The 15,456-nt window shown below is 36.9% G+C and overlaps 1 protein-coding gene across 1 annotated transcript in view; it reads right to left on the bottom strand.

The window, feature by feature from the left end:
• NDUFAF2 (NADH:ubiquinone oxidoreductase complex assembly factor 2) overlaps positions 1-15,456 on the bottom strand; it is a 65,999-nt gene that overhangs the window by 12,982 nt on the left and 37,561 nt on the right. Inside the window, exons 2-3 of the mRNA XM_069775728.1 lie at positions 14,285-14,374; positions 5,407-5,447 (exon numbers count right to left, since the gene is read on the bottom strand). Coding sequence (XP_069631829.1) covers positions 5,407-5,447; positions 14,285-14,374 — 131 coding nt within the window. The remainder of the gene's footprint in view (positions 1-5,406; positions 5,448-14,284; positions 14,375-15,456) is intronic.

The following is a 15,456-nucleotide window of genomic DNA, read 5'->3' as shown; positions in this document are numbered from 1 at the left end:
AGACTGAGAATACTTGTAGCTATGCAGCCCTGTGTGCACTACAGAGGAAGCAGCAACTAGTTTAACAGTGAAGTGACTTGTAGTACAAAGATCTGTGTTCACAGAGTAACATTACTGTAAGTGCACATCTCGCAATTGCAGGATATCACATTGGCAGGTTCGGAGATAAACCACATTCCTCTCCATACCAGTTTCTCTAGGCATTGCCATGAGAACCTACTCTGGTTTTTCCTCATGCATTTTCTGACACCACAAAATAGTCTGTAACTTTATTTCTACCACCATTCTACAGACAAGGCCATAAACAATGCCAGGTTACTTGGATACTCTTGAACCTCAGGACATTGTCAGTGCATAGCTACAGGGTCTGTTACGGGAAAAAATAAGTGTTAGATTTCTAAATACATTCAGGTACCTCATGTTACAGACAGTAGGATTCTTTAAAAGCCCCTACATATCTGATGCCCTCTGAAATCAGAAGTGCTAAAGAAATCAAATAGAAGTTAAACACAGAAAGGCTTAAAAACTCACTATATGCCTGATATTTTTAAGGTTTGCTACATCCTTAAAAATATGCCTCTTGGTTCCTTCCTGGTTTAGAAGCTGAAGACTCAATGTGTCCCAGATGCAAGATATCTAAACCAATTTTTATATGACTCCCACTATCTATGTGGGGGAAAACCTGGCTGTGTGTTACATATGCACTGATCGTATAAAGATGAGAGACAGACAGAAAGGCAGATACTGTATTGAAACAGGCACCATAACCAAAGCTTGCAAGTATCTTATGCATCCAGCCACTATCTCAATTAGGAGCTGCACCAACAGAAAATAATGATTTCTTTCATTAGTATTTTTAATACGTTTACATAATGCTATCTCAAGTTTTAAAAAAGGCTTTTTTTTTTTTTTTACAGGGAGTGTGACCCAGAATGAAAACAGGAGATGTAAAACACAGCAAAGCTTGTGCATGCCATGCAAAGTTGCCTATCAACAAAGTCCTGAGAAGTCTCAAGAAGTTCTTATCAGCAGAACTTTGATTGAAATTCTTGAAGGTGCATAAAAAGAGCGAGACATACCCAGTGGTCCTACAGGTGTTACATCGTTTAATATCTTTTAAATTTGGGGAGTTCCGCTTTGGTGATGGAATAGCAACACAAGCCCAAAAAATGGAGTCCTGAAGAGAAGGATTTTCCCCCTGCCTCCCAAGAGCATTTTTTCTTTCCTCTGCAACCAAGATGCGAAAAATCCAAAACATAAAGATGCCATGCTTCAAATTAGGAGTGAAATCTGTAGCCAGGAGGAAAACGGGGAGGTAGGAGTGTATGCAAGACACCACATTTACATTTACCTTACAATCTAGTTGATGAACCATACTGAAAGTGGACTATGGCTTAAAGAATGGAAGGGAATAGTCTCCTAAAGAAATAATCTGCATGGATGAAACATCACTCCTGTAATACAACTGCTATATCCCAAGATAACTTTTGTTAATAAATTCTGACAACATTAATGCTTAGCAGGTAAGCTAATTTGCACATAAAGTGATAGGCTATTAAATCTGCTCCCACAAAACAGCATTTGATTAAAAATATTTTAATATCTGTAGCCTTTAAAACATTCATTTAAAACTGTAAGATCTCTAGACGAGGACACATTTCCTATTTGCCCAAAAACATGGTATATACATCTAGTTTCCTATATACATAATAAAGAAATATAATAGTCTACTTTAATAATTATCACTTGTTAAACTGGTTAAAATATAATTTACAGCTGCACAGGAATAAAGGTAATGACAAATTTTCCTCAGCCTACCATATATGACCATATACAATATATATAAAGGGACAGATGATAGAATGCTATAATAATGCAAAAATACACATATACAAGCTCAGGTTCTCACCTGTTATAAAGCAGTATGTTTGTATGCATGTGTATACACACATACATGCTTACAATGGGTGAAGATGTGATCCAAAATTCTCTATGAAGATGGAGCCCCTAATTACCATAGGAACAGAATATGTTTAAGCACAAGATAAGAAACAACTTGATCTGCATTCATTTGTGAAGTTATCACCCTCATCATAAATAAGTTGAGACTTGGCATATTTCAAGCTGTAATAAATCAAAAGGCAACCAACTGTTCACAGTATCCCAGAAGCTGGCTTTTAAAACCCAGGGCTTCCAACCACTAACATGCCTTATGTTACTGGTCAGATTAGAAATGACCAAGGAGATGAGCAGCATTCTTGGGTTACGACTAGCCCAGTACACAGAATTCTAAGTGACTCCCTCCAAAAATGGGGAAAAAGTGGTGGGGGTGCAGGGAGGAAAGAAACCATTAGGTATGTGAAACACTTAATGCTGAACAAGTTGCCTTGTGAAGTCACTGGAGTATTCTTCCATTAAAAAAAAAATCAAATCTAAAGAAAAAGAGATGTAAAGCAATTTATTCTGTGACAAAATGAAAGCTTTTTAATGGAAACAAAAAAAGATCAGTTAGGTGTTTGTGGAGGAAAGAATGGCCTGAATCCAAAATGTTATCAAGTCTTAAGCACATGGTCAACAGACTTAGCTGGTGTCACGATCCAGCTACCTTGACCAATGTAAGGAAGGACAATGCACATTCATTCTCACTTAAGTGACTGACATATCATGATGATTATGAATGACATTTTGTTGGCCTACAGTATTCACCAAACCATTGGTTCCCAAAATGTGGTTATCAGTGCTATCAGTAAGATCCAGCTGATTTGTGAAGCCATATCTCTGCAATATTTTCCATTAAAGTTTGGTCACAGAGCTCATCATAAGACCTGATAGCCTGAGCAGTTTGGCAACCTCTATCATCCATACCTGAGAGATGAATAAAAGACAAGTTTGACAAATATAAAGAAACCAAACATAAAATATTAAAGGGAGATGGTAGACAAATAGAGCAGAGAAGGGGAACAGAAATTTTAATAAAGTTTAACATATGACATTTGATATTAGGAAGAAAAAAAATTAAAAAAAAAAGATGATAGGCAAAGGACAGGAAAAAAATGAAAACCATCCAAAAAAAAGTGGTATTACAGACCACAAAGGTAGGAACCTAGGCACAACTCCAGAAACTTATGCTCTAGGACCTGTAATGCTGTTTTGTGATGTTACAATATGATGTTTACAGTAAAATGTCATTAAAGCAAAAATGCAAAATTGTGGGCTTTGCATCCTTTTTCAGAAGTAGTCTAGTCTCATGAGAAATATGTGAAAGAACAAGGAGATTTGTTGTACAGGGTTTCAATATGAAATATGGTCACGAATATTCCCTTGTTCCATAGCTGTCAAACAGCAGTTTACCATATCAGCATTACTGTCAAAAAGGGAATACAATACAGAAAAGCAGCCAGTAAAGTTTATGTAGCTAAAACACTAAAGCCAATCAGTCCTACAAATAGGGACAAAACAGTATTCTGTATGTACTTCACTAGTAAAATTATGTTTATAATGATATTGCGGTATAAGGGTTTGTGGTGTAACAGTCTCAAATCAGGAGAAAAGTAGATCACACATATCACCCTACACTAATACAGGAGAAAAAAAAAAAAAAGCTGCACTATCATTTAAAATGTGAATGCAGCATTATTTTCAAAATATTAGCAAGAATTTTTAACACACATACATTTGAACTACCTTTTCTTATACAGGAAAAAAACAGTTTAGAGATTACTTGAAAGAAATGATAACTACTTTTCAAATTCCTGGTATATCACTTCTGCTCTGATAAGGTTAATGGACAGCCCTGCAGGCAAAGTACCTAGCTGCTAAATTATTTTTCAGATCTATTACCTCATGAAACTGAAGGTATAAGCAGTCCTGTAACTCAGAATGCACCATTACTCCCAATAATCTTTCTTTCTCCATAAATCGCTTTTTCTGGAAGGTAAAATATTTAGAACACTATTGATCCACAGTTGTCTCACCTGTGGTGACTCCTTGCTTCCTATTTTGAAACAGAACCAACACCTCCAGTGCCAGGATGAGCTTTATTGCACCAATTCCAAACCCAAAGCTGCCCATGTTCTCTGGAGCAGGCTTACCTTAGCACAGTTATCATGGCAGTACAGCTTATGGAAATAATTGGACAAAAGACATGCAACACCCCCCATCTTCAAGTATCACGAGGTGGTAATTTCAACAGTAAAAGTTGTATGCATACAGTTAGTATTAGTCAGAGCTACTTAAAAGGAGATCAGTCCATGCTTAGACAGAACAACTGCTGTAGTATCACTTCTGCACAAGTAAAAATTTTAAAAAAATTTAAAAAATCACTTCCCCAAATGTTAATGCAAAGAAAAGTGTGTTAATTTGCTTTAAGTCCTAAAAAGCTCTGAGGATAAATTTAACTTAAACTTCTTCTATTTATGGGTGTATTATACCACTTATTATGTCTACAACCTCAGTGGCAAGTGCGAAACAGAGGCAGAGAGAATTAGTTGAAAAGCTGTAAGGTGCATGGGAGCTCATTTCAATGAGTTATGGCTTGAAAGCATCAGCTGACAAGCTTCCCCAAGTCATCTTAACACACAGGCAGGACAACTTTTCACAAGCCAGTATATTCCAGAAGATCTCAATGACCAAATCTTTGGCTAGAGCATGTCAACATGGCTTCACTAAATTTGACATTTATTCCTACTGATGCAAGTCAAGTATCTGCTCCTGTGGGTGCTGTCAGTTTGCATCTTCTGTAGTAAACCATGCCTCATCTACTCACTCATTCCTAGCTGGTGCTTGGCAACTTGTAATACAAATCCAGGCCAAACAGTGTATGAGCGTGGTCTGTATACACAGATCAAGAGTCAAACTCGTTCCACTCTTTACAAACTCATCAGCATGAAAGACTGTGGCATATTTCCCTGTTTCATTCCATTAGAAACCACTTACAGAAAAAGTCATGGCTGCAACTCCCCCATCTCATTAGCACTGTAAAATGTTAGTGCAATTTGTTCTCCTGTACTGATGAATCCACTGGCAACTGGATTTGAAACCTGCATTTTAATGTCAACTACCATGAAAAAAACTTCGCATTAATACATAGAGGACCTATTTTAAAAACTCATAGCAGTAATTTCAGAATTTGTTTAATTAAAGGAACTCCTGAATGGCCATGATCATCTTAAAGAATTCATGTAGATAAAGTAACAACTAAAGAACACTGGAGTTTCTATTTCCATTTGTTTTTCTTTTCCTAAGTGTTAGATATCTAGTCTGTGTGTAATTTCATCAATTAGGTGAGCAACATACTAAATTCACCCCCAGAAGTGAAAAATTACTGGACAGATAAGTCCACTATAAATTAATTATTGTAGCTTAATTACAACAATTGAAAATTCAAAGACACTTCCTCTCTCTCACCTCAATGGTGGGTGGATCATTTCTTTTTTTTCTTATCCATGCTGCAAAAGAAATAAAAATCAAATGGATTATTTCAAAGATCACAGACAGTATTAAAACTAACAATTATGATGAATTTGTAACAGAAAGCAAATGTTTTTATAAAAAATTATAATAGAATTTGCCAAAACTGGGTCAGCCATTATCATTTCCCAAAATACGAAGACCTAAGATGTTATTTCCCATGCCAATATTCTCAGTCTTCACGGAAGGAAGGGGAGGGGAAGAAAGGGAGGAAAAAAAAAATCACCTCTGTGAGGAGAGCTTGGGCACAGTTTACATACCACCCTGACTGCCAAAACAGGGCTTAAAAAGCAGGGCTTATGGCTCAGGGCTGTTGTTGAGCTTGCTATACAGAGCTGAGCTTCACCCTGAGAAAATGACAAGATGACTGCTGGAAAGTATGAAAAGCCTTAGACCACTCTGGAGAAAAAGGATTCATGTATATGCCTCAGGTGTTGTTAAAGCTGAAAACCTATTTATGTTAATGCCAGCTAGAATTCCTTTACAGAGATGCAGGGTACCGCCCCAAACCTGACTGAGGGGCTGCAGAGCCCTGACTGCCCCACGTCCTTCGGCTTTGTGGGACTACCCACTGCACCGGGCCGGGGTGGGTGCCGTAACTCAGGGAAGGCTCCCTCCATCTCAGTCAATTCGTGCGGGCAAAGATGGCCGAGGAACGAAAGCAGTGGCAATGACACTTGTCCTGTGGCTCAGGTTTTCCGTGATGAACCAAAATCAATAGACTTATGCCCACTCCCACTGCAAACGTGGACTGACTGGAGGTAGCAATCCAAAGGGACCCCGCTGCAGACAGAGAAGCAGCACTCTGTCAGGTCTTGCTTCACTCAGTCGGTGAATTATTAGAGAAAGCTCCTACTATTACAGGCATTATTTAGACAAACAAATTACCTGACCGTGGACAGGGCAATATCCATCACTCTTTAGAAGCATCACTACCGTAGCATTCTTTTCATGCCTTTTCAACCCACACAACTGGTAGATATTGGGTTGTGTATTTTGTAGACATTTGTCTTTTCTGCTCATATTTTTCAAATGAATGAGTAGCAGAATGCAAGTGGCCAGTAATGAACAGAAGGACAAACATAAGGAAAGCCAGTTCCAAGTGCTGAGACATGGCAAAACGTTCTCTTGTATGTTTGTTTGGGTAATTAAGACTTTTGTTACTGTGCTTGAAAATTAGAGCAAAAATGACATTTTCATTATCACCCAAATTCCTGGTCTGACCTGTAGCTGTCTATAAAGTTTCAGAAATGCTTTAAGAAGGAACTATTCCAAATTTTAATTCTCTAATACCATCTGTGCTATACTTTGAGGGGAACTAGGGATGAGTCAGACAGCAAGTCCAGAACACTAAAAGCTGCACAGAGTCATAGTGTCATCTCCCTACCAAAAATGCAATTACACATAGGATGAAACACTAACACAACTCTGCTGCAGCAACATTATGAAACTGGTTTTAGGAGGAATAGCTTCCAATTAACATAAGAATGGAATTAATGGAAACAAAATGGCATTACATAGCTTGGAATTTAGCCATGATGGCAAGGCCGGCAGCCTTAACTCACGGGTAAAGGTAAAATACCTGTAATGATATGGAACAAGGTATTACTTTTGGGTCTTGTCTATCAGATGACGCCTTCAGAAGATGTGTTCTTTTAAACAGCATTCTCAAACACTTTTTCTTAAAAGCAGTCCCTGCCAACTCTTCTCAGATGTCTTTTGGTTCTAACAAAGATTAGACCCAAATTTGCCATCGTGGAGAAGCGACTGAGCACTGAACTGTCAACATCACTTTTTCTGCAAAAGTTTTTATGTTAGTGGAAAGAAAAACAGCCTATTAAGATAATCCAAAATACAACTAAATTACCTCCTGTTAAATCTACAGAACTAGAAAACATTTTGCGTGCACCTGTAGCACTTTCAAACATTTAAATTTTATGTGGATTTCCAAATGCAAAAATCTGGCAAGATCAGAGACTAAACTGGCATGACTGAGACTGGCACTTCCCAGCTGGCAGCCTTGCAGACACTCTTTGTAAAAGGACCAATGATGCCATTAGAGAAAATCATAGCACATAAGCCTTTCCTCCTGACAGAAGTCATCTTTGTCTGTACTTAGCAACAGTTCCAACCACATCTAGAAAAGCAACAAAGTGGTAGAGATACAGACAGTGACCAATAAAAGATACAGCTGGAGAAAAAAGGAAAAGTAGTAGTTTAAAATGTTTCATAAAAAATTAAGTTTTAAATCTTCAAAATTTAAGGGATTACTTTCAACAAAGAAAGTATCATCTTCTGCCTTGCCGTGCCTTGCTTCTGTCAGATGGAAGTACAGTACCACTGGTTTCAATTCCACAGCTCTCAGCATCTAAAAATTGCTTCTTTTTTTGAAATTGCCAGTATTTTCTTAAAATACAAGCTCCCTTTTAACTTCAACTGATTACAATAGTGATTCTTAAAGAAAAATTCTTAGAATTTGAAATTCTAAAAAAATTAAGTTGCAGTTAGAAACTACTGCTGAAATATAACCTTTACAATAGATTTTCTTTCAATAGTAGATGGGACTTTTAGGCAGTTATTTGGTTAACGATTTTCAGATGAATGGCATACTTCTATTAAAGGATTTTATCATTTAATTATCTGCTTCAGTTTAACAAGCCACAGACAGAACAGTGAAGGGTAACACAATGACACGTGTCCTATGAACAGAAGCTGTGAAGCAAGGAGCATTACACAACACATTTTCATTCATTAATAGATCTCAATTAGTACCAACACTCAAAAGCAGCAAAACAATCCTTACTTTAGGAATATTTCTCGTATCAAACATTCCATTATCAGACTGTATCTATTTAAATACATAAATAATGCACACAGTTATAACACTGTGCTATTTTTCTTTCCAGCTATAACAAGCATGTGAATGCATGGTTTTATAGGAGACATCAGCCTTCCATCTTTCTAATAAATGTCAGGACTAGAAACTGTTTTCAGTTTAACCCTACATAAAACTTGCTGACACAAAGATTGGATACAATTTTCCAAATTACTACAGGTAAATTCATTTTAACATCTCTAATGAGCTGTATTAGAAAATCATTATTTAATGAAAGATTCCTTCACTGCTATGTAGCTGAGGGAGAAATACAGTAAGAAAATTTACTAAAATCTCTTTATAGCCATAAGATGACATTAGTTAGCTTTAATATAGAATATTCCCTCTGTGCAAATCCATTTCTGAAATATTGCATGTAAAGCACAGCTCAAGATACATTAAAAGATTAAAAGCTAAGAAAACATCATTTGAATTGAGTATATTTTAGTATATTGTACTTTAGTATCTAATAGTTTTATCAGTCTTTCAAAAGCAATACATTTTTTCTAGTAATTCACCTGATCACTCCTCAGTCTTTGAGGAGAAGAATGGGAGGGCTCTAATATATTTAATCCCCACCAGTTTTCAGGTGGTTCTCTTTCAGACAGAAAAATTAAAAAGCCTTTCAATTTTAAGTTATCAACAATAATTTGAGCATCCAACACAAGGTTCAAAAAACCACCAATACCTCATAACTCAGGCATAAGAGAAATTAATAGTAACAATTAAAGAATGAAAGTGTACAAAAATATAACCAGTGATTTACTACTGAGTTAGCACTAATTTTAACAAAATCCAAGTAAATGATACCTTGAAATTAAGACATTTTTGCATTCTCTTTGAAAAATATTAGTCAATGTATACAATTTAACAATGGAAAAGCTCTCCCACCTTTCTTTGCGCTCTCCATTACACCTTTAGCCAATGCAGATTTAAATTACTGAACAGATTTATACCACAGTTAAATATTTGTTGATGAAAACAAGGCAGGTAGGTGCTTTATTACATATTATTTGAACATCATATGCACATATGCATATACTTAGTTAAAAAGTGTCCAGTGACAGTTATACGTGGAAAAGATTTTCACATGAACACTCCCATTCCCTATGCTAAGAAAACTAAATGCCCTCACCATTGTCAGCCAAGATGTTTTAAGCCTGGTAAAGTCAAGAAGGTAACATGTGTGTACTGAGTGCAAGCAGAACATGCTTCCCTGCCCCCCAACGCTTTAGCAAAATGAATCATTGCCTCCATTTCAAACTAATTATGCTGCTGCTTCTAATTTTATCTGGATGGCACTTCCTGCATTCTGTACTCATTGTAATGCTGCTTCTGTCTAAAAGGAATTTTGCAAGATAGCTGGACATTTCCTACCTTGAGACCCTCGCATTCTTTCATCATCATCATTTGCATTCTTATTAGTATGCATGAGATTTTCATTGAACTTTAAGACTCCTACTGGCACATAAGACACTGTAATGAGTGTAAAAGTGAGCGTGCAAATTAAGACTCCCATTAATCATTAAATGTTACCAGTAAAAAAAAAATAATACTAGGAATAGATGGGCAATAAAATGCTGCATGAAGCATGCAATCTCATGAATCTCTATAGGTATGTAAAATTACTGATCTCCTCTCAGGAGCACTATTGACATGTCCGGAGGAGGTAAATTACACATTCTACAGTAGGTGAACATTCAGAATTAACATTAGGGAAAGGTTATCTGTTGTGTGCATCCATATTGCCCAGGGAAAGGCAAAGTATGCACTCCCACTTTGTAGTAAAATATAAGAGGCTTCACCTAAACAAAACCAGGTAATATTTGTATTGTGTGTACGGATTATGTTCTAAATTCAAAACTACAGTACAAAAGGAAACATACTTTTGGATTTTTAAAATGAAAATCAATTTTCTGTGCACAACTAGCTAAGGCTAAGGATAACGCAAGGGATTATGATTCTATTCTTTTAATACTGAGCATGCTGCAGTTTTACAAAAGCCTTAATGGACATTCAGAACTTTTATAAAAAAGTCACAGGTCTGAGAACTTAGGAAATTTAATCCTGTGGAGCACCTAAAACTCACATCTTCAGGAGAAAAAATCCAGGCAAACCATTCAGGAGTAAACCATCAGCCCTGTATTCAGTAAACTCTCAGGACTAATACATAAACATCCTCTCTGGAGTCTGAGAAACAACTTGCACAAAATGAGTCTGTAATCTGGATGATTGGTTTATCTACTTGCTTTATAGCTTTCTACTTGGTCTCGGTTACCTTATTACATGTTTATAACTTCATCAACACAGGACCAAAACTGGCCCCTTAGTTTACCAGCTGCCCAGGCTGAATGTCTTAGATACAGAATGAGATATAACTCAGACCCAGAAAAAAGTCAGACCCTCTTCAAATTTCACTACGGCCTGCTCCCACTCCTTAAACGATCCCTTGTCCCTGGTTTTGTGCAAGTTCTCCTCAGACAACTCATGCCCTTAAGCATTTCCAGGGACAGTACTTTTATTCATTTCAGTCACAAGAGGTTTCTTTTCTAGTCGCACAGTGTGATGTAGGGAAACAAGGAGAGGGAAAGGGTGCTGAGATGACTGCTTTTAAATCAGGTGGCCATTAAGGATTATCCACAAGTGAAAAAAAACTAAGTCCTGGTAGAACCAAGACAGCACAGATGAAAGCAGCCCTCTGAAGATCCCAAGAAAAAGGAGAGGAAATAAGGCAACAGAAACTTTAGCATAGTCCTTAAAGTGAAAAGCCTGAGAAGGCTAGGCAAGAAGACTGCTATTGCTGAACCACCCAAAACTGAAGGAGAGAGGCTGCAGATGTCAAAGTGCATACACAGGATTTGGAGAGAAGGCCCCTGGAGACATAAGCATGTGCCCAGCAGAGAGGATTTAGAACACTAAAATTCCACAGAATTTCCAAAAGTAAAGTGAAAACAGAAGTAAGAAATATTGTACAGCTTTCTAACCTTATATTCATCTTTTACTGTTGAGAGAAAACAGCAAGTATTTTAGAAATCCTTCTGCAAAGTCTCAGACTATTTGCTGGAATGATCAGCATTCACGACAGCAGGAATTATAAAGTGAACACCCATAGAAAGAACACACTGGAGTCTGGACAGAAGATACAGAGTGAAAGTTCAGCACCGGTCTTGTGGGCCTGGGAAACTTCTAGACCAATCTTAAAGAGGAAAAAATAGGGACAAAATGAGCTTTTCAGCAAAGCATGTCTAAAACCTTGTATTAAACTGTTCCCACTCAGGTAACTGGCTTCTGTAGTGTTACTTGAACCCTCTACTCTTTTCATTCTTTCCTATGTCTTACTCATTGAGAAGTTTTCATTTTACAGGTGGCAGAAAAGTAGCGATGAACTGAACTTCAGATCATCCCACATCCCTAATTCACACCCCAATATATAGCAAAGGCAGAATAGTTCTTTGAACAGTCTCCATACCAACAGCAGAAGTATTTAAAATTATGTTATACTTCCACAAAACTGTTTGTAATGTTTAAATTGGCATTGGAAAAAAAATACAAGTTAGCCTTTTTAGTGGAATTCCCATATTTATCTTTCGGAAACATGCACTACATACCATTCTGCTTAAGGAAAGCACAGCGGGGAAAAAAGAGGCATGTATCTCTTCCTTCTGTTTCTAGAGAAATTCAGTACTTAAGAGGAAAAGACTGTTACCTATCTGCATACTGTGCATTTTCCTCTTCTCTGTGAATTCTTTCTATTTGGTGCTGACAAAATCACGAAGAAAAAAACGCAGTTATGAAGACAAGTTAGGTCTTAAAAGAGTAAATGCAGGTCATAAAAATGGGACTGGCCAATTGTCTTCTCTTCTTTAAAACAAACCCGAATAAGATGCCTTGAGTTGCAAAAGTGCATCTCAGGTCTGGCAGCTGCATCTTTTTAGGCAAGTCCATACTGCAGGGTACCTGACCCTTCACTCCAAGGTGTCTGTACTGGTGCTTGCCAAAAGCATCCTTCCGAACAGCTGTACTCTCCCATGCACCACACTGTCAAGCCACATGGATTTGTGCTAAGGTTTCTGAAGACAGATATAGTGCAGGCTTATTAGTGCTACACCAATTCCAGCAGTCCCTAAGGTTAGGTTCATATAGCAAGTTGGTTGAACCAGTCTAAGACCCTTTGTGATTAGATTGTGAAAGGGTGATTAGCCCACAGGCACCTAGGACAGTCTGACTGTGCATGTTGTTTCTTCTTAATTCCAGCCAAGTGCAGGTAGAGGCTATCAGATTGCGTTTTTCAACCCTTAAGAGGCAGCAGCAGGTCTTAGGTAAGAATTCGTTCACAGCAGGGCAGAGTTACCTGAGGCTTTATATGCGCTTCTCAGTGTTTCTGCTGCAGAGTGACTGCACGACAGTCACACAGACCTAAGATAACCAGCACTGGCTGCAGAACTTTTGGATGAGGAAGCAGACCTTCAGAAAGTTGGATTAAGTAGATACCCATTCAAGCACCAGATGATTTATTAAGGACAAGCCTACCAGGCTGCTGCTTTCCTTCAGAAGATGGCTATCTCGGACTGATAAAGCACCAGGAGCAACTAGATTAAGACTTGCCAGCCAACTGTGGGTACTGCGGCAATAGAAGACAGAAGCTGTTGATGCTGTGGTTTCACCACAGTTGGCAAGTGCTGCTAATAGAGTTGAAACACCTTTGAGAAGCTTTTAGCTGTTAATACTAGCCTTAGTTGATCACAGAAAAACTGCATAGGAATCAGTGTAATGACAATGATAAACTGCAAAATGGGAACTTTTGATATTTCTCTGACTCCATGAAGGGATATAATTGGATCAAAGTTTTCTCTTAGCTCAGTATCATCTCCTTCAGGGGCCAACAGTGAGCACAAAGGAAAGACAATTAAGTAAAGCAAGTATACTGCGATATTTCCTCAAAACACAATGTAGCCTCCATTAATTTGCAGCTCACTGACAAATTAAACCACAGCAATGGCCATGTACAAGAAGGATTTTTCTACCACAAATTCTTGTAATCACTTTTTGAACTCATGCAAGCTTCCAGCAAACAGAATATTAAATGACAAGGAATTCCACAGTTTAACTACATACTGCTTAAAATTTAAGTTTGTTTGCTTTAAATCTACCCACTTCTGGGAGAAGCCTAGATATTATTGTCCCCAAAAAGCATGCTGAATGATGACTAGACTCTATCTACTATTTCAGGGGTTTGCTTATGCTACAGAATCCTGGATTTTAAGCCACATTTAACCCCACACTTGGCTCAAGCTCCTACAGCCTCAAGAACCCATATATACTCCCTCTCTGCTTTTTCCTCTTTCTCCAAGGGCTGCTCAGCTAATCCTAAGGAATTTCTCTAATCTCCCTGAATTTCTTTCTATGTCCCAAATTTTCAGACAAAGTTGTCACCAGTAACAGTGGGACAAAATATGATTAATTATTAACAGGTTCTCCAACTCCCTACAAGACTGTGCAAGAATGAGTATAGGAAACCAAATACCACCACAAAAAGAAAAAAAAAAGGCCCCATCACTGTGCCACCAATAATTCAACTGACCTACAAATTAACACTGCAGTGAAGGCATAATTAGGAAGTTTAACACATTTAGTTTTGGTTATTCTATCAGATCCCCCTCAGGCACAAATATTTTCACATTTAATAGGAGAAAGTCATGATCACACACGCTTTATTTACATTTTTATTAAGTACCGATTTTCTAAACATAATTTATCCTATTTGTAAAGGGGTTACTTTAAGAATTAATAATAATTATGCAGGTAAACAAAAGCCTACCTTATTCAAAATTAAAGATAACAGACAACCTATTCACATAGCCAGGCTCTCCATTAAAAATATTGAACTTACATTCAATGGCAAAATTATCCTGAAATAAAACCAAAATATTCAGGATTTACCTTCCCATTCTATTGGAAAGTCACCCATTTCATACTGATATGCTTGACGATTTATTGCTTCTACAAATCTCCTTTCTTGTATAATCTGCCCTATAGCAAAAAAAAAAAAAAAAAAGAGAGAGAAAAAAGAAAAAAGGCAGTTAAATATATTTCTATACAATATATAATTTACTGATTATGTTATTGTTTTGAAAGAACTGTACTTAGTCACAAGTGCAATGAACTCTACAGGATAAAAATGAAGGATTAAAATACTGAGAAAATTATTACCATCTAGATGTCAATTTGAAATGCTACATGTTTCAGTAACTTTAATAAAAGCTTGCATGTTCTACAGTTGACTTGCATTATTAATGACAAATATATTTCAACCCCGGTTATCCACCTTAGTGTCTCAGCAAAATAAGAACTTGTAGAGAAACTGCAATTCCTTTTCTAAGTACCTTCTTTAGCTTTATAACATTTCTTTTTATTTTTAAACAAAGCAACATTTTTACTGTTTCAGATATGCCATTAGGCAAAGAAAATAGTGTAGCATAATTTCATCTCCAAGAGTAGATATTTTTAATCAATGTTGAAAGATATATGATGTATACTTATTTGTTTCATAAGTACACGATTCCTATATGCTAAAGATATTATACTTTATATATATGCTTTAAAATAATTTCCTTTCAACAATACCATGGATAATTCCATTTCTCAAACTCTTCATCTACCAAGCAAAACAAAAGTACAGAATTACTTTCTTTCCTCCAGAAGATTTCCAGAAAATCTGAAGACCTATCTACATAGGTCTGATCCTATATATGTCTCAGAATTAACACTCTTCTCCATTGTTATAAAGTCACTAGATTTTACTGTTAGCACAGCACCTTTTAAAGAACTGTCCATAATTTGATTCCTACACAGATAGAACAGTCTGAATAAAGTGACATAAGCAACAGTAATGAAGTATATTTTTCTACCTGCTACCACAACTTGTGATTGATGTTATATCTTTATGCATTCCCAAATAAAACCCTTTTAACTAATCTACTTTTAACAAAATACAACACTTTTCATTCTCCTGGAGGCTTTCATAAGACACATGTAAAAAATTTATTCTCCAGATCCCACCATCAAATCACATTGTAGAGCCAAACTCCAAAAATTATTTCCTGAAGATGTTG

The sequence above is a fragment of the Haliaeetus albicilla genome, chromosome Z (genome assembly GCF_947461875.1).
Source record: "Haliaeetus albicilla chromosome Z, bHalAlb1.1, whole genome shotgun sequence".
NCBI classification, from domain to species: Eukaryota; Metazoa; Chordata; class Aves; order Accipitriformes; family Accipitridae; genus Haliaeetus; species Haliaeetus albicilla.
Note: the sequence above shows the minus strand (reverse complement) of the source record. Positions and strands in the feature narration are given on the sequence as shown.